The sequence below is a fragment of the Mustela erminea genome, chromosome 7 (genome assembly GCF_009829155.1).
Source record: "Mustela erminea isolate mMusErm1 chromosome 7, mMusErm1.Pri, whole genome shotgun sequence".
NCBI lineage: Eukaryota > Metazoa > Chordata > Mammalia > Carnivora > Mustelidae > Mustela > Mustela erminea.
The window spans coordinates 115,870,205-115,888,994 of record NC_045620.1 but is presented as its reverse complement, the minus strand read 5'-3'; the positions used below and the strand labels follow the sequence as shown (position 1 = coordinate 115,888,994).

The window sequence follows — 18,790 nt, the reverse complement described above, 5'->3', positions numbered from 1 at the left end:
TCAATATTTGATATTTTTAGAGTCGTTATACCAGTCTTGAGAATTCCTAGTGTTGTATTTCTTTTGAACATGTTAGGATTTTCTAGGTAAACAAATTTAACATACCCTTTTGCTCATTAAGCATTTATGTGAAAGAAATAATGTATAGTCAATGAATATTATCGTTCTGTGTTTCTTTGGAAAGATACTTTGCTTTGAAATTATTTATCTGGTCTCATCCTGTAGTGCATGTATAAGATGTATTTCTTGTTCTTAGTATAGGTCATAGGTCATCTACTCTGTAGATCTTTTTGCTTTCAGATCTTTACTAAAACGTTCTTTGTGATGTGACATTTATTGAGTTTTTACTATATGTCATTTACAGTTGTGGCTGCTGATAAATATAGATAGGCATATAATTATATGTAATTTTAAAAATAGCTATATAAAGGTATCTTTGACATGTAAAAATTGTATATATTTAAGATGTACAACTTGATGTTTTGGTATATATAAAAGACTGCCACAATCAAGCTAATGAATATATCCATCACCTCTACACAGGTACCATTTTTTGTGTGTACCTGTGTTGATCTAATTTAGGATACATCCTCTTCTCAAATTTCAGATATATAATAGAATATTGTTACCTTTTGTCACCATGCTGTACCTTTATGGAGAACTTTAAATTGAAATGTGTGAGAAAATACCAGACTTGACACAATTTAATCAATATGTGAATATAGTATAAATTATACTATAACATTCTGTTTCGTCAGAGACTGATTTTATGTGTAATCCATTAAAGGGAATAAAATCTGCTGCTACAGTAAGTGGTTGGATATGTTAGAGTGATCTTGATAAGACTGAATAATGTGGCATTTGAGTCTTTTTAATAAAGCATATTTCAGTTGTTTTATTAAAAAAGAAAAGATGATCTGGAGTTCTGTTTTAAGCCACAGACTTGACAGCTTTGTTGTTCACTAAACTTTTCCTTCCTTCATCTATGTAAAGGTCTGAACACGAGAGACACTCTCCAAACTGCCCGTTTGTGAAAGGTGAGCACACACAGAATGTGCCGTTGTCCGTCACTCTCGCAACAAGTCCTGCACAGTTTCCCTGTACGGATGGAACTGACAGAATAGCTTGCTTTGGCTCGGGGAGCTGCCCTCATTTTCTAGCTGCTGCAACAAAACGAGGAAAGATCTGCATATGGGATGTTTCCAAACTTATGAAGGTATGTTTCAATTATGAAGTAACAGATTAGTCATTGAGGAAAAAATCAGTCTTAAACTTAGGCTTGTCATTCATTTAGGTGCACTTGAAGTTTGAAATTAATGCATATGACCCAGCAATTGTACAACAGCTTATTCTGTCGGGAGAACCAAGCTCGGCAGTTGAATCAAGGAGACCAACTTTGGCGTGGTTGGAAGACTCCTCTAGCTGCTCAGACATACCAAAATTGGAAGGAGATAGGTATGTGAATTTTTTTAGTGGCATTTATAAAAGTTAGTGTTTTCTTGAATTTTATATTCTCTTAATTCTAATTAAGGGGGCAGAAAAAATTATTAGTTCAAGAGAGTAGAGAACAAACATTTAGTTATAAAATCTGGAAGAGCTGTCTGATTCTTGACAAAAATTTTCATTCAGAAATGCCATTGTCTGTAAAATGTACTTTATTTTCTGTCTCAGTCTATGCCAAATGGAAACAGTTGCTGCACTAAAGAATAAAGTCTAAGCAATGAAACAAAATCCTTGGATTAAACTTGTTATTTTACCTTCCAAATCTTTTCCTAGGGCAGTTGAACCAAATGATTTTGGTTTCCATTTGTTTTCATTAGCACCTCAAATTGTAGAAGCGCTGATGAATAGTGAAATAACCTGTGGCTAGGCAAGATGATCTGATTATTTAAATCAATTTATCAGTAGTCAGGCAAGAGTTGAGGCATTATCATTATTGCTGTACAGACATTTTGGTAAAATTGTTGTGTGTTGGATTCTCTTCCATTCAGCTTTTCTGACAGTCTTGATTTCTGTAGCTGTATTTAATCTCTGTGGTGGCTGGAGAGTCAAAGTATTATTTTACTTTACCCACTCATCTCCCAAGACACTACAGTTGTTAACTCTAAACTGGGCTAGGATTATAGGAGCAACATATGCAGTATTCTCAAGCAGACAGAATGAAGGGTTCCAAAAACCACTCAACTTGTCTTAAGCAGTAGAAGCCACTCCCTTTTAAGATTCTGAAGGTAGCAGTGTGAAATGGAGCCTATAACTGTGATCAGATGTCCTGATGCTGAGGTGATCTGTCATTTCACTTGCAGGGGCTTCTTATGTTAATGATGTGCGATAGACGTTAGACCACAGTCAGTGATTTAACAGTATTTTACTTCACAGTCCGTTTGGTGACATGTACTTTCGTTAAGAACTAATGTAAAACTTTATTAGTGCAAATTGTTTCATTAATGGAATTAATGGAAAATTCACAGTATATTAGTTGGGAAGGTTACCTCTGTCTAGTCTTTCTTGGTAATGATACATATAAATTATGGGTAGGTAAATATAAATTATTGGTAGGTAAATGTGGCTGAGCTCTGAAACAGACTGAATTAAAGCTTCGTGACTATTCTCAGTTATTATAAATCCTATGAATAAATCCCCAGCTTGATGGAAAAGCAGGTGGCCTGTTTCTGAGTTTTGACCACATTTGTCAATAGGACTAGAAAGTAAGTGTGCTTGAGCTCTGTGATTTTCTTAGAAGTTAGTGGAAAATTAATAGGAGATAATGAAATTGGTATGTGCTTCTGAACACTTATTTATTTTTTTGAAGATTTACTTTCTTATTTTAGAGAGAGAGCACAAATGGGACAGGGAGAGGTAGAGAGAATTGGAAGTGGACTGTGTGCTGAGTGCAGAGCCCACCCTGAGATCACAACCTGAGCCAAAACCAAGAGTTGGTGCTTCACAGACTGCTCCATCCAGGGGCCCCTGAACACTGTTTTTAAATAGAACGTTTGTCTTGGAGTTTTGTAATTTGGGGATTAAAAATTGAATGAAGACGTACTTTTTAAGATTACACACATATGTCTACACACACACACACACTTGGGTAAAATGTACATTTTTAGTAAACACCCAGTATCTCGGGTGGACAGGCACTATGTTGGGGTAATGTGCTAGAGTTGAGATAGAGATCTCTGTGTGCTTCTAAGAGGTAGTCTTTCTAGGGTAGAAGGACCCTTTTCTTCTGAGAAAGTGAAGTGATTCATACAGAAAGAGTACTCTTAGGTTGGGGTGCTAGGAGGAAGCTGTAGAGGTGGAACTTCCTCTCTAAACTGAGCCTCCTTCTCTGGCTTTCCATTCCCCCAAAGGTAGCAGGATTTCCGTTGCATTGGTATCAAATATACAGAACCAGTCTAATACTGATTTTGTGGCACAATATACAGTGTATTTATTTTAAAATATACTGTGTGAGTTTCATTAGCTCAAAGAATAATATGTTAATTGAACAAGTTAAAACTTAGCCAAGAAGCTTAATTAGCTGTATAGTTTGCTTTTGGATTGTTTTTGACCATTTCTACTGGAAAGGCAACATTTGTCTTTGTTCTGAATTTATTCAGGGAAGAATATTTGGGAAGGAAGATTATTTATTTGAGAACATGTTTAAATTAAATGAATTAACATTTTTGTCTCATTTTGTATGTTATATTTTTTAAATTGGTAAAAATTTCATGCATTTAACTTTGAAGTTGTGTATATAGTATTGATATATCAAAGCTGAGGTATCCATGTGATACTAGTATCTTCAGTTTTCAAAAATAGATAATCATAACTAACTGTTTAAAACTTAGTCATATGTCTTATTTATTTTGCATGTTTGTTACTCTGCAAAAGGTTTTGCACATGTAAAAGGCTTTAGTGAATCCAGTGTCTGTTACAAACCTAATGCATGCTTAACATAGGAAAATCAGACAATATGGAAAAGTAACTTGACGAAACAGAGAACCCATAGTCACATCATCCAGTTATGTTAACGTTTATATATATAAAATTTTTAATATGTATTTATTTGTTTTAATCCATATTCATTTTATTAAGGTATATAGATCATAAAATTTACCCTCAGTGTACAGTTCAACCATTTTACTCATATGATTTTATTATGTAATGGTATGAGAATTTTCCTATCACATAATATTTTAAAGAAAAGATTATATTTTGAAAAACTTTTAGAAAGAGTTTGTTTTGTTTTGTTTTGTTTTGCCAGTTAAAGATGATTATCTGGCAAGGCTTTGTAACATTATTTGTAATTTCATATCAAGACACCTTGAATACCTTCTTAAAATATACAACTACTTAGGGCACCTGGGTGGCTCAGTCATTTAAGTATCCAACTCTTGATCTCAGCTCAGGTTTTGATCTCAGGGTCATGAGTTCAAGCCCGTTTGGGCTCTACATTTGGGTGTGTGTGATGCCTACTTAAATAAATAAATAAAAATAAAATAAATAAAAAATAAAGTAAAACATACAACTACTTTATTTCACCTTTTTTCCTGATAGCTGTATAATACTTGGTTGTCTTTTTTTTTAATGTGAAAACCCTTCCATACTTGAAAACTATTGTGTCTTAGTTTGGAGTTCTTTATTTTGGATAATTCACAATGATTATATTTCCTCTGAGGTTTATTTTTCCAATTTATTTGTTTTTCCTTATTAATTCTCTGAAATCAGCCAATTAGTATTTAAATAGCTTAAGGCTAATTAACAGCTGATCTTGAACTTTTACACATTTTTTCGTTATTTAAATTATAGCACAGAATTGTTTTATGGACAGTTACTTCCACTTGAAATATTTAAAACATAGAAATTGTCAGAAGCGTCTAACTGAGCCCTGTCCCTTTCCCTGCCCCTTATTTCAAACTTTTTTTTTTTTTTTAAAGATTTTATTTATTTATTTGACAGAGAGAAATCACAAGTAGTCAGAGAGGCAGGCAGAGAGAGAGAGAGAGGGAAGCAGGCTCCCCGCTGAGCAGAGAGCCCGATGCGGGACTCGATCCCAGGATCCCGAGATCATGACCCGAGCCGAAGGCAGCGGCTTAACCCACTGAGCCACCCAGGCGCCCCAAACTTTTTTGAAAAAGATTTTATTTATTTATTTGACAGAGATCACAAGTAGGCAGAGAGGCAGGCAAAAAGAGAGAGGGGGAAGCAAGCTCCCCGCTGAGCAGAGAGTCCTATATGGGGCTCAATCCCAGCACCCTGAGACCATGACCTGAGCTGAAGGCAGAGGCTTTAACCCACTGAGCCACCCAGGCGCCCCCAAACTTTTTTTTTTAAATAGAGATTACTAACTTGTATTTCATTTAAAATTACTGTAGTGCCTGGTTATTTCAGTTGTAAGTGAAATATATTGTTTCAAAGAGAGAGAGCTAATATTTTCTTTCCTTCAAAATGCTACTTTTAATTTTTTTTATTTGAGATCATCAGAATTTTAGAACTGCCATAGAAGTGCTGTTTGTTAGAGTACAGACAGTCTCATACTGTACTAGAGCGATCTTCTATTAAATTATTTTCTTGTTTGCTAACAGATGAGAGTAAGGATAAAGATGGATGCAAAGAGGCTGGCAATGTCTTAACTATCCGAGTAGAGAGTAAATGAGGGACCTCCTCTCTTCTTAAACCCTAACTACTGAGTTATATTAGTTTCCCTGCTTGTTTAGGGAGTTGTTATTACCCCTTCCAAAACAAGGAAAGCAAACACAAAATAAAAATGAAATGCATGTGGGTGTCTGTGTATGTGTTGTGTGAGAAAGAGTACGTGAACATAAACACACACTTATGTAGCTCTTTTATTTGGTTTTAGGACAACTTTCCAGAATTCAGTAATACAGTAATTATTAAAACTTTACTACCTGAAGCTTGTACTTGATTTTATTAGCTGCCTCACTCTTTTATCTGTTTATTTAACCGACTGTTCCCAGTCATACCTTAACAGTCTTCAAATCCCTACAAATTTTATTACAGATTCTTAGAAGTTTCCACATTCTGTTTCACTTATTTCATGATTTTAAGGTAATCCAGTACCAGCATTGTTAATCAGTTATGATCTCAGACTACTTACATATCATTTAAGTGAGTTTTAATAGTTTTGTATGATACTTACATTTGGGATGCAGAGCATTGGTTGTTGCAACTTTGTTCTTTGTCTCATAATATGTTTACCTTTTTTTGAAATTCAAATTATTTTTTACTTTGTCTTTAAGTGATGATTTACTGGAGGATTCAGACAGTGAAGAGCATTCCAGATCAGATTCTGTGACAGGTATGTTAAAAATGTCAGATTATCTATTGTTTAAATCCTTGCATTTATATAGTCATAGGAAGAGCTAAATATTACTTAATTCTAAATTTCTTAGTTAATGCAGACTCTACATTTTCATTGATATACACTCATTGAGAAAACTCAAATGTTAAACTTTAGAGATCCTGAATTAGTATACGTAGAGTCCCATACTTAAATTTTAAATGGTACGTATTTGAGCCAAACAAGTTAAAATGACAGTTTTACTAAATTTTTGTCACAGATGTCAAGGAATAGACATTAAGCTCTTTAGAATGTGTTAGTTTATTTGTATAATTTATTGTGTTGTTAAATAAAAGTAATATTGAAATTAAGGTTCTTTATTCCCAAAATAAAATGGGGAAAGAGAGAATAAATTTTAAAGTATAAAATCATAGACATTAAGGCATCAAGTAAGTGCTGCCTTACTCATTGTCTTATGAAATATTAAGGTGAAAGCGTGTGCTTCAAATTTTAATGTAGTTATATAATAGGCAAGGCTAATAGTACATTTCAGAATAGTTTTTCCATATCAGAATTCAAATTCTTGTCATTTATTATAGGCTGAATACTTTTCCCAATACATAAAAGAGGTATGTTAACATCTGTTAATTAGAGTTTTGGCAACTGATTAGGATAAAAATATGTAAAGCATAGTACCTGGGAAGTAGCCAGTATTTTTTAAAAAGTGACTTTTATTAAATTGTGACTGTTCTGTAATGTCCTATCTCAGGAACTGAGAACATACATAACTTGTTAAATCTCTGGGGGAAGAGACACATCTTTGTATAGTACAGTTGTCAAAAATTGAATTGAGTATAGAATAGCAAGCGCTCTCTAAATTCTAAATTGTCATGAAATTTTTTTTAAAGCCCCCAGACAACACTAGACTGATCCGGGGTCAAACCTTAGTGGTATTTTGAAGTATTTTTAACAATGAAAAGAATTTTAAAGTAGGAAAATATGAATAATTTATAAATATATAATTAGCTCTAGAAAAATTAAAGAACAGACTCATTAAAAAAATTAGTCTGAGTAAAATAATGCTTTTCCCATTTTGTTGTCTTTTTGCAAAAACGGATAAGGGCACAATTGCATTTTCTTAGTCTGGGAAAGAATAATAAACTGGCCACAGGTTATTTGAAGACCTGTTAGAGTTTGAATTCTTCTGCTTATTCACTCTTTGATCTTGTCAAGTCATTTAAACTCTCTGGGCCTCAGTTTTTCCTCTGTAAAGTGAAGTGTTTGAACTAAGTGTTCCTTTATGCTGTTCTTAAAGTTTTTGATTCTAACCATAACCTTTCCTTTGTATGCTGTAGCTTTGCTCTTTTCTCTGGGTCCAATGATCTCAGTAGGTATTTTTGTAATTATAGTATCTATCTTTGGTCTGTTTCTTTATCCCTTTTCTTCTTTTATGTTTTTCATCTATGCTTAGTTGATTTTTCACTTCCTTTAGATAATATAGTCCTATTTATCTCACTTCCCAGTATCTAGAAAGTCACGATGTATTGTTGTTGGCTTTTCTGTGATATCTCATTTAGGGTTGGGGCTTTTGTCCTTATGTAGTATTAAAAGGTAGGTATAGAAAGAAAAAAATCTTCTGATTAAAAATTGTTAATTCCCTCCTTTTAGGACTTAAAAGTAGTTCATTCATTTGTAGTAAAATACGTATAGTAGTCTACCTTACTTGCAGTTTCACTTTCCACAATTTTTCGGTTACCTTTGGTCAACTCTTGGCACTGAGCAGATAACTTTCCTTCTGGCATGGTATGGTCAGAAGGTCCGTAGTAGCATAGTGCTAGAACACGATGCCTGTGTCATTTATCCCGCTCCATCTCATCACGTAGGCTTTTTATCTCACATCATCACAAGAAGAGTGAGTACAGTATAGTAAGATATTTTGGGAGAGGAAACGCATTGACATAACTTTTTTTTTTTTTTTAAGATTTTTATTTATTTATTTGACAGAGATCACAAGTAGGCAGAGAGGCAGGCACAGAGAGACAGAGAAGCAGGCTCCCTGCTGAGCAGAGGAGCGTGATGCGGGGGCTCAATCCCAGGACCCTGGGATCATGACCTGAGCCGAATGCAGAGGCTTTAACCCACTGAGCCACCCAGGCGCCCTGACATAACTTTTATACTTCTTTACAGTAGATTATTAGAATTATTCTGTTTTATTATTAGATATTGCTGTTAATCCTTATTTTGCCTAATTTGTAAATTAAACTTTATCACATATATGTATACAGATAAAGCATAGTACATACAGAGTTTTGTACTTCGTGCTATTCAGTGTCCACTGGGGTTCTTGGAACGTATCCCTGCCTATAAAATGGGGGACTACTGTATCTTCTAAGTTAATTCTGTTATATTGGTAGTTTATTGGCGAGTTTATGGAGGCTCATGATATGAATGGGAGATGTGTTCCTTTCCTGAAGCATCTAAAATAAGTCATAGATGCTATTTCAGAATTTACATTTACCAACTCTAGGTGATTCCCATCAAAGTGAATGACACAGTCTGAAGAATTAGGGAATTTATTTCTTAACTAAGAGATTTTTATTTGTTTTTCATTTAAACTTTATGACTTTTGAAAGTTTCTAGGGGCGCCTGCGTGGCTCAGTCGTTGGGTGTCTGCCTTTGGCTTGGGTCATGAACCCAGGATTTTGGGATCGAGCCACACGTCGGGCTCCCTGTTCGGTGGGAAGCCTGCTTCACCCTCTCCCACTCCCCGTGCTTGTGTTTCCTCTCTCACTCACTTTCTCTCTGTCCAATAAGTAAATAAATAAATAGAATCTTTAAAAAAAAAAAAAACAGAAAAAGAAAGAAAAGAAATGATGTCAGAGAGAGAAGATTGGTTTTGGGGTCAGATAACTGAATTAAGGATTCATTTGCTTCTTGTGAAGAGTGGGAAGAATGGCAGGAGAGAGAAGGAGGGTTCAAATAGAAATTCTTAGTTTTCGAAAAGTGCTTAGTTAAAACCTATTTGCGGGTGCCTGGGTGGTTCACTTGGTTAAGCGACTGCCTTTGGCTCAGGTCGTGATCCCGCACTTCTGGGATCAAGTCCCGCATCGGGCTCCCGGCTCCTTGGGGGGTTGGCTTCTCCTTCTGATCTTCTCCTCTCTCATGCTCTCTCTCACTCATCCTCTCTCAAATAAATAAAATAAAAAAATCTTTAAAAACAAAAACAAAAACAAAAACCTATTTGCTTACCTCAGAAAGTTTGCCTGAGAGAACTATTGGCTGACACTACCTACGTAAGCAGAGGAGAGAAGGATTTCCCAAAATGATTACCTGGGGAATACTGTATTGCAGTCCGTATGTAGCTGTATTATGTAAAAACTTGTTTTGTAGTCCAGTAGGTTTGAGAAATTTTGAGATAACAGATTTCTTACTGCAGTATTTGACAGTTTTCATTGTGCTTTGTCAGTCGTCTGAAGTAGAATGTACAGCATGGGCTGTTTCTTTTTTTTTTTTTTTTTTTTTTTGATGGGCTGTTTCTTAGATACTACTTAAATGTTTGGGAAGAAGCAGAGGAATAATGCTACTTGTCATGCTGCCCTTCTTAATGAATAGTCCCACTTTCTGTGCTATTTACTTTGAACATTTCTTAAATGTGTGTTAATATATGTAATTTATGGTTATTTTGTTTTTATCTCTCTCTCTCTCTGTATGAATAAACTAAAATAGCTTTTTCCTGGCAATTTCTGACCATAACTTTAAAAAAATCATTAAAAAGTCATTTATAGAAGTTTCAGTTTAGTCCAGTAAACAGTTGAGCATCCTCAAGATTTATTACAGTGTACTACATGCTATCGAAATCTTATTGTCAACTTTTAATTTCGATTCTAAATTGTAGAGTTAATATATGTAACTTGCATGGCAGCACAGACAGACTGCATGTGAATGTAGCCAGATGAGTGGTTGCATAAATGAACAGCTTCATTAAATGATTAAACTGTTGAGCTTATAGTTACAGTTTTCTTCCATTTAACTAGAAATGATTTCAGTTTTAGGTCATAATAGCAACATTATATCAAGTGAGAAGATTATCCTCAAAAAATGGGAAATTCTAATAAGGCTGTCAGTGAGCATTTTACAGAAATAGTTAATGAAATAGTTAGCAGAAATGGTGGGACTAGAACTTTCAGTACATGTTACATATATGACGTTCCATGAATCTCAGTTTTATGTTACTTGGGCACCTTTCACACTTTTATGCAGTTGTCGAGTTATATTTATTTCCTTTACTCTTCTATATTTTTCTTACCTAAACCATAAAGCCAATTCCAATGTTCTTTTTTTTTTTTCCATAAGAAATACGTAGACATTATTGTTGCTAATAATGTTGTTGCTGACTGATAGGATTTATTGCTACTGAGAAAGACACAAAGCGGTTCAGACTTTCAGTTCAATATCAAGAGATTGTACTTGGCTTAGGGGTTGAGTGACATCTGGTGCAGGGTTTTGTGTAGACAGACATAGCATGTTTCAAGCATTGAGACTGAGAAATTACTTCTGTACTCTTTGTAAGGGGACAGCACACAATGGAGAGAAGCTCATTAAGGGGTAATGTAGTTCACTTTAAATGAGCTATAAATTAGCAGGTAATGCAGAAGACACTTTGTGCTTCACTTTAAAATGGCAAATTTGGGGAATTTTTCCTTCCTGGTTATAATTTTTTTCTAAGCTGAGGTTAAGATTACATTGTGTACTATGATAATCAACTGATAATTAGTAAGGTGGGGTAGGAGAGAGGAGAGCACGCTATGACTACTTCTAAATGGTATGAGGTAGGGAACTGACACTAGAATCATGTTTCATGGATATTCAATAAAGTGCGTGACAGTTTTAATGGTATTGAGTGTTTTGGTTTAGAATGGAAGGACAGAAATCCTGTTATTTTATACTAATAATGTCTTCATTCTTTAATCCTTCTCATAAATTTAAAGGGGTGGGGGTATGTTGCTCATAAAGTTCCAAGAGAATATATTCTGAAACGAAAATGATTTTGACTCTCTTGAATACCTCAGTGGTTTTTCTGAGTAGATTTATCTTAGATTTCATTAACTTCCCTTTAAAATACTTTAAATTCTTCCACTGATGTAATTATAATGCACTAACTGATTGGATGAGTAAGAAAAGAAAATTAACGAAAGCATTATGCTAAAGATTTGTGACTTGCCAGTCTCGAGGCCAATTCTGATGAATATTGTTCCTTTTCAAAGGGCATACGTCCCAGAAGGAAGCCATGGAAGTGAGCCTTGATATAACAGCACTCAGCATTCTGCAGCAGCCTGAGAAACTTCAGTGGGAGATTGTGGCAAATGTCCTTGAAGATACTGTTAAGGATCTTGAAGAACTTGGGGCAAATCCTTGCTTAACAAACTCTAAGAGTGAAAAGACAAAGGAAAAGCACCAGGAACAACACAACATTCCCTTTCCATGTTTATTAGCAGGAGGTTTATTAACATATAAATCTCCCGCTACCTCACCCATTAGTAGTAATTCTCACAGGTCACTGGATGGTTTAAGCAGAACTCAGGGTGAAAGTATATCAGAGCAAGGGTCAACTGACAATGAATCCTGCACTAACTCAGAGTTAAATTCTCCTCTGGTTAGGAGGACTTTACCTATTTTGCTTCTTTATAGCATCAAGGAATCTGATGAGAAAGCAGGAAAAATATTTTCACAGATGAACAATATAATGAGCAAAAGTTTGCATGATGATGGTTTCACAGTTCCCCAGATCATTGAAATGGAGCTGGACAGTCAGGAGCAGTTGTTGTTGCAAGATCCTCCTGTGACTTACATTCAGCAATTTGCAGACGCAGCGGCCAACCTTACCTCTCCAGATTCTGAGAAGTGGAACTCTGTGTTTCCCAAGCCTGGGACTTTGGTTCAGTGCTTAAGGCTGCCAAAGTTTGCAGAGGAGGAGAATCTTTGTATAGACTCCCTAACTCCTTGTGCTGATGGAATTCATTTGTTGGTAGGACTGCGGACATGCCCTGTTGAATCCTTGAGTGCAATAAATCAAGTAGAGGCCTTGAATAATTTAAATAAATTAAACTCTGCACTATGTAATAGACGGAAAGGTGAGCTGGAATCAAATCTTGCAGTAGTGAATGGTGCGAATATTAGTGTAATCCAACATGAATCACCAGCAGATGTACAAACTCCTTTGATAATTCAGCCTGAGCAGAGGAATGTTAGTGGTGGATATTTAATACTTTATAAAATGAATTATGCCACTCGGATAGTGACTTTAGAAGAGGAGCCAATAAAAATCCAACATATCAAAGACCCCCAGGACACAATTACCTCGCTCATTTTGCTTCCACCGGATATATTGGATAATCGGGAAGATGACTGTGAGGAGCCTGTTGAGGAAATGCAGTTAACCTCAAAGAATGGCATTGAAAGAGAAAAAAAGGCTGATATTTCTACTCTTGGACACCTGGTAATAACCACTCAGGGAGGATATGTAAAAATATTAGATCTTTCAAACTTTGAAATTTTGGCCAAAGTGGAACCTCCCAAAAAGGAGGGCACTGAGGAACAGGACACATTTGTTTCTGTCATTTACTGCTCGGGCACAGACAGGCTATGCGCATGCACCAAAGGTAAGCTGTTGGTTTGTTTGGGTCTCCTACAAATCTTATAAAATCAGTGTATATGGCATTCATTTATATGCATATCTAGTATGAATTTTAGATCCATATAGATGGAGAGAAATTTATTTATTTTTTTTATAATGAAGCGGTAAATCTTTCTACTGTTTTAACTTTTTAAAACTTTTTTCTACTGCCCTAGGTAAGGATTCTAATTGTAAATAAGTTAATAAGTCTCTCAGAAAGTATCTTCTCTGCTTTAACCTCAAGAAAATAACCTGCTGTTGTTTCTGTGAGTCCTGACTCTGCATCTGCTCAAAGTTGTGGCCTTGGGCAAGTTACTTTAAACTCAGTAAACCTTTGTTTATTTATAGACGAGGATAAGAAGGCCTGTTTCCAGGCTTCTTAGAATGAAATGAAATCATGTATGTAACATTTTGGGCACAGAATATATATACTGATCATTACTTCCTCCTGAAAGAAAATTATTTAGCGAATGATTACTAGTTTTACCAAATAAAATTTTTTGTTGATTTACTCTTGACCTTTGGTTAATGGTTGAGTCATCTTTGCAGCATCTGAGGCCCCATACAGAGTAATACATGGTGTGCATTTTTTTCCTCTACTTTTCTTATTATATATTTTAAGTTGGAAAAATAAAGCCGTTTTTGAAAAGGATTACTGACAGTGTCAGGCAAAATGAATAGTCTTATTGATAGTTTAGTAGGAGTTTAGGGCCGGGAGATATTTGAAGACCAGGTAACTATAGCCACTGGTGAGAAGAACTGGGTGTGAGGAGAGTCATACATCTCATTTGTGGTTCTTGGGAGGAATTAACCCGTGTTTTTCCTCATTTTAAAATTGCAAGTTTGGCCAGGAAGGGTAGTGGTGAATGTAGTGGTTCAGATGGCCTTCTTTGGAATACATCTAGTGAAATTAGGGGAAGAAACATCTTCAAATAACACCAAAACCCAAATTTAAAATTAATTTAAAATTAATTAAATTAAAATTTAAAAATGAGCAATGCAGAATAACTTCAGGCTAATTAAACTTTGATTTAGAGTTGATAAAGTTTAGAAAAACCATTAAAATACTATGTGGTGTGAAGGATGATTTTGAAGTTTTCGATCATGTATGTGCCTGTTCACTGTTGTGAGAGCTTCAGTTCTCATCGTTCGTTTAGTCATCATGCTAACTTTATGCGGTGTATACTATTACTGTGTTCGTTTTACAGATAAGGAAACTGAGGGAAGGAGAGGTTAAGTAACTTGCCTAAGTCACAGAGCTAATGAATGGCAGAGTCAGTATTCATACCTGGGCATCTGTAGTCAGGGTGCGTAAATTATACTGCCAGAATGTAACAAAAGCATAAGACTTGGGGGTACCTGGGTGGTTCAGTTGGTTAAGCCTCTGGTCTTAGCTCTGGTCTTGATTTCAGGGTCATGAGTTCAAGCCCATGCTGGGTTTGGAGCCCACTTAAAAAAAAAAAGTAATGGAACCCACTTAGAAAAAGAAAAAAGAAGAGTGATACATTGAGTTTTAAAGAATGTTTTAATGTGAAAAATTTAAAAAATGAAAGCAGTTTAATATGCCATAGGCCATCCAGAGTGGTGGTAGATTTGGAACCTGAGTGACCTAGCCCCAGGGTACATTTGTGTAAGATACCAGTGTTTTCCAGAAGTATAGTCAGGGGTTAATGGTTTTAATTGTTTGATGAGAGATGCTTTTGTGAGATAGAGAAGTAGTATTTAAATAGGTTAATGTCTTCTTGGAGTTTGGACAACAGAAGAAAAGTTCTGGGAACTTTTCCTAGATAGGGAATTTATCCAGATGGATCAAAGGACAAGAAAAAGCCTGGGAAGTTAAGCACTTTGAAAATTATCCCCTAGTTCTTCAAGGATTGACTAATCAAGATCGATTTGAAAAGATGAGATTAGTAACTAAAAAGAGGGAAGAAAAGTTGATGTTATATCATGTGTATTTGACAGTCCGTAAAAGTAGTTGTAAAAAAAATTTTTTTTTAAGATCTTATTTTTATTTATTTGACAGAGATCACAAGTAGGCAGGCAGGCAGAGAGGCAGCCAGAGAGAGAGGAGGAAGCAGGCTCGCTGCTGAGCGGAAAGCCCCAGACGCGGGGCTAGGACCCTGGGATCATGACCCAAGCCAAAGGTGGAGGCTTTAATCCACTGAGCCACCCAGGTGCCCCAGTTGTAAAATTTTTAAAAAAGGATTATAGATTCTGACCCAAAAGGACATGACATTTCCATGTGTTTTAAGAATGTATTCAAATAGGATAAAATCCTTTTCTCATGGAGAATCATTGAGCATTTTGATAAAAATCTATAATAAATGTTAATTTCAAATGGTATTAACAATATACTAAAGGTAGATTTGATGCAAGTTTGGAAATAGAATATACATACACATACATATATCCCTAGATGTGAAACAAGGAAATAAGGTCCCTTCCGGCCACTGTGCCACCAGCCAGCAGCTCCAGAAATATGGGCCACTTTCCCCACAGCTGGCTCAGGGCTGAGGAATGGGGGATGGCAGCTGCTTCCTACAGGCCACTTTCATGAAATATCAGTAGCCTTTCCCTTTATCAAGCATCCTCTGGTTACTGTTTCTTGTTAGGTTCCAGAGTTCTGAAATAGTTGATTATCAGTCACTTTCTAGTTCAGTAGCTAACCTCTAGAGCTTCCTACCTAGAACTTCCTACTCTGCCATTTGGTGTGACATTACTGGAGCCTTTGTTGGTAGATATATATATATATATATATTTAATATGTTTTTTGGAGTTCTGTTCTTAGTGATCTAATCTGTCACAGACTACTTTAGAATGATACTAATTTACTAGTAAAATATACTTTGCTCTAATCTTTTTTCTCCTGGTCCTTTGTGCTACCATTGTCTTAGATGTTGCATTTAGATAAGTTATAAACCCAACCAAAAAGAGTTATTTTATACAATCTTTGTCTTTTAAAAAAGTTTACAAAGAAATGAGATAAATATATATATATATATATATATTATGTCCATGTACTTTACTCATTTCATCACCTAAGTACTCATTTCTGGTATTGTGTATATGTGTGTGTGTATGTGTGTGTGTGTGAGAGAGAGAGAGAGAATTTGGTAGTGCTTTCTTTCATCTTGAAGGCCTTTCTTTAGTACTTATTACAAGGCAGATCTCCTAGTAAAAGATGCTGTTTATCCTGAAACATCTCTATTTCACTTTCATTTTTGAAGAATAATACTGTGTATAGAATTATTAGTTGACTGTCTCTTCACATCTCATTCAGTTTCCTTTGGCCTCGTTGTTTCTGGTAAGTCTGCTCTTAATATATATCATGGTTATTAGATCTGATGAGTCATTTTTAACTTGTTGCATTTGAGATTTTCTTACTAACTTTCAAATAGCATATGTACCTTTGAATCTTATTGTATATATCCTACTTGAGTTTTATTGAATTGATTGAATTTGCGGTGTAATGTTTTTCTTCAGATTTGGAAAGTTCTTGTCCATTATTTCATCAGTTTTTTTCCTTTGCCTTTTCTGCTCTCTCTTTCTGGAATTCCCATTACATGTATGTTGTTATACTTGATCTGTCCCATAGGTCTCTGAGATGCTTTTCATTTGAAAAGATCTTTATCTTTTCTTTAGATTGGTTAATTTCTTATGCTCTATTTTTATTTACTGATTCCTTCTACTGCCGTCTCAAATCTACTTTGAACCTATATAATGAACTTTCCTTTTAGCTATTTTATGTTTCAACTCCAGAATTTCCCTTTGTTCTTTAAAATAATTTGGTTTTTGGTTGAAATTCTTTACTTGTTGAGTCATTTCCACCATTTGTTCTTTTAATTCTCCATACCTGATTTCCTTTTATTCTATAAAAATACAGTAACTTCTTTGAAGTTCTTGTCTGCCAAACCTAAATCCTGGGAACTCAGAGATACTGCTCAGTGATTTTGTTTTCCTTAAGCATGGGTCAGTCTTTCTTCAGATGTCTTATAATTTTTAATTTAATACTGGACATTTTAAATAATATTGCAGAATTCTGAATTCTGATTTCCCCTCTTTGGAGATTGTTGTTGCTTTGTTTGTTTGGTAACCCCTCAGGACTATATCTGTGAAATCTGTTTATTTTGCAGTGTACAGTCACTGATGTCTCCAGTCACCCCCCCCCCCCCAGGTTTTAATTTTTAAACTTGTTTCTTATTTGTTGCCTCTGTGTCCACTTAGCTTAATATTCAGCCAAAGATTTTGATAAGTGATTATGCCCAAGTAACTTCACCAGAAAGGCTGTATTCAGGTGTGTCCTGGCTTTTATTTGCTTTATTTTTATTTTCTGTCATGCCCTCTTACAACTCTTCTGCATATGCATGAGGCTTAGTTGACTGGGAATGTGTGGATGGCTTGGGCCCCATCTGGTTTTGTAATACATATGCACAACTTCTGATCATTGTGGATTATGTGGAGAGCTTACCAAACCCCTTATGTTTCTTTCACTTCTTTTAACTTTGTATTAATGTCAGAGTCATGTCTTTAGGATGCACTTCATTTTTGTTGCCTCTGAGCCCTTTCAGCTGATGGCTGTCCAAATCCGTTGGGCCCCCTCTGGCAGTAGCATCCCTTCTGCTGGTTTTCATTGCTTGCCCCACCCTAGTTGAATGACCATTCTGTCTGGCTTTATAGTTGCTTTTCAGGAAGAGGAGTTGTCATCTTCCTTATTCTGTCATATTGTGAATCTCCAAATACTTTTTTTAGAATATTCTTTTATCGATTGATTTTTATCTTAAATATTTGCTAACTTTGCTTTCATTTTTTTCTGAGAAATTAAAAAAAAAACAGAATTTCAGTTTAATTGTGAATGCGTCAAAAAATTAAGAATCTGTGTTCATTTTTGTTACTGCTGAGATATTTAGCTAGTGCATCAGTTTCCTCATCTGTAAAGTGGCCACAATGATAGTCCTTACCTCAGAGGTTTTTGTGAAGACTAAATGAATTAATTTAAGCATTTAAAATAGTGTCTTACACATAGTTAGTACTAGGTCAATAACTGTTTTCACATATGTTTCTGTATTTGCCATTTTTTAAATTTAATTTTCAGTTTGTAATACATTGTCAATTTAATTTCTTAATTCTGGAAGATAATGTCACTTTGGCAGCACTGTTTATCTGCCTGTTGAGTGATATTAAAATAAATGAGTTTCTTAACTTAAGTAATATGTGTTTCTATGTTTATCCATATGCCGTGTACCTATGTTGATAAAATTTTACTACACCGTAGGTGGTGAGCTTCATTTTCTCCAAATTGGAGGAACTTGTGATGATATTGATGAAGCTGATATACTAGTGGATGGATCTCTTTCTAAAGGAATAGAACCATCTTCAGAAGGTTCCAAACCTTTATCAAATCCTTCAAGTCCTGGCATTTCAGGTATGATACTAACTTTTTTAAATGAAATCTTAAAAATGGAAATTCTTGTGATATTTAAAGCTTTCTGAGTCTTTCTTAAATAGTCTTAAACATTCTTTCAGTTTTTACAATCAACTCTTGGTTACTTTGTTGAGGGAGATCATTTCTTTGTTGCCATTCTGTTGCTAGGCTTGTTTTTATTTATTATTTATCATTTTTTTTTCAGTAGTCGCAAATTGTTGTGAACAGTTAAAATAAAAAATGTTTTTTTGACCTATGGTAGGTTGGCCAGTATTGGTGATGTTACCTGAGAGATGAAACATTATTTTGACCATTAATGGGCTTTTAGTCTAGTTAGAGAAAAAACATGAAATAGGGTAACTGAGGGGCGCCTGGGTGGCTCAGTTGTTGGCCATTTGCTTTCCGGTCAGGT

General features: G+C 35.1%; 1 protein-coding gene across 10 annotated transcripts in view; it reads left to right on the top strand.

The window, feature by feature from the left end:
* Positions 1-18,790, top strand: part of BIRC6 (baculoviral IAP repeat containing 6) — a 227,322-nt gene that overhangs the window by 50,245 nt on the left and 158,287 nt on the right. For all 10 annotated transcript variants that reach the window (XR_004287984.1, XM_032353008.1, XM_032353015.1 and 7 more), the window contains exons 7-11: positions 994-1,216; positions 1,295-1,455; positions 6,243-6,301; positions 11,548-12,942; positions 18,229-18,378. Coding sequence is in view for 9 of the 10 variants with exons in the window: in XM_032353008.1 (XP_032208899.1) it covers positions 994-1,216; positions 1,295-1,455; positions 6,243-6,301; positions 11,548-12,942; positions 18,229-18,378 (1,988 nt within the window). In the remaining variant the exon portion in view is untranslated. The remainder of the gene's footprint in view (positions 1-993; positions 1,217-1,294; positions 1,456-6,242; positions 6,302-11,547; positions 12,943-18,228; positions 18,379-18,790) is intronic.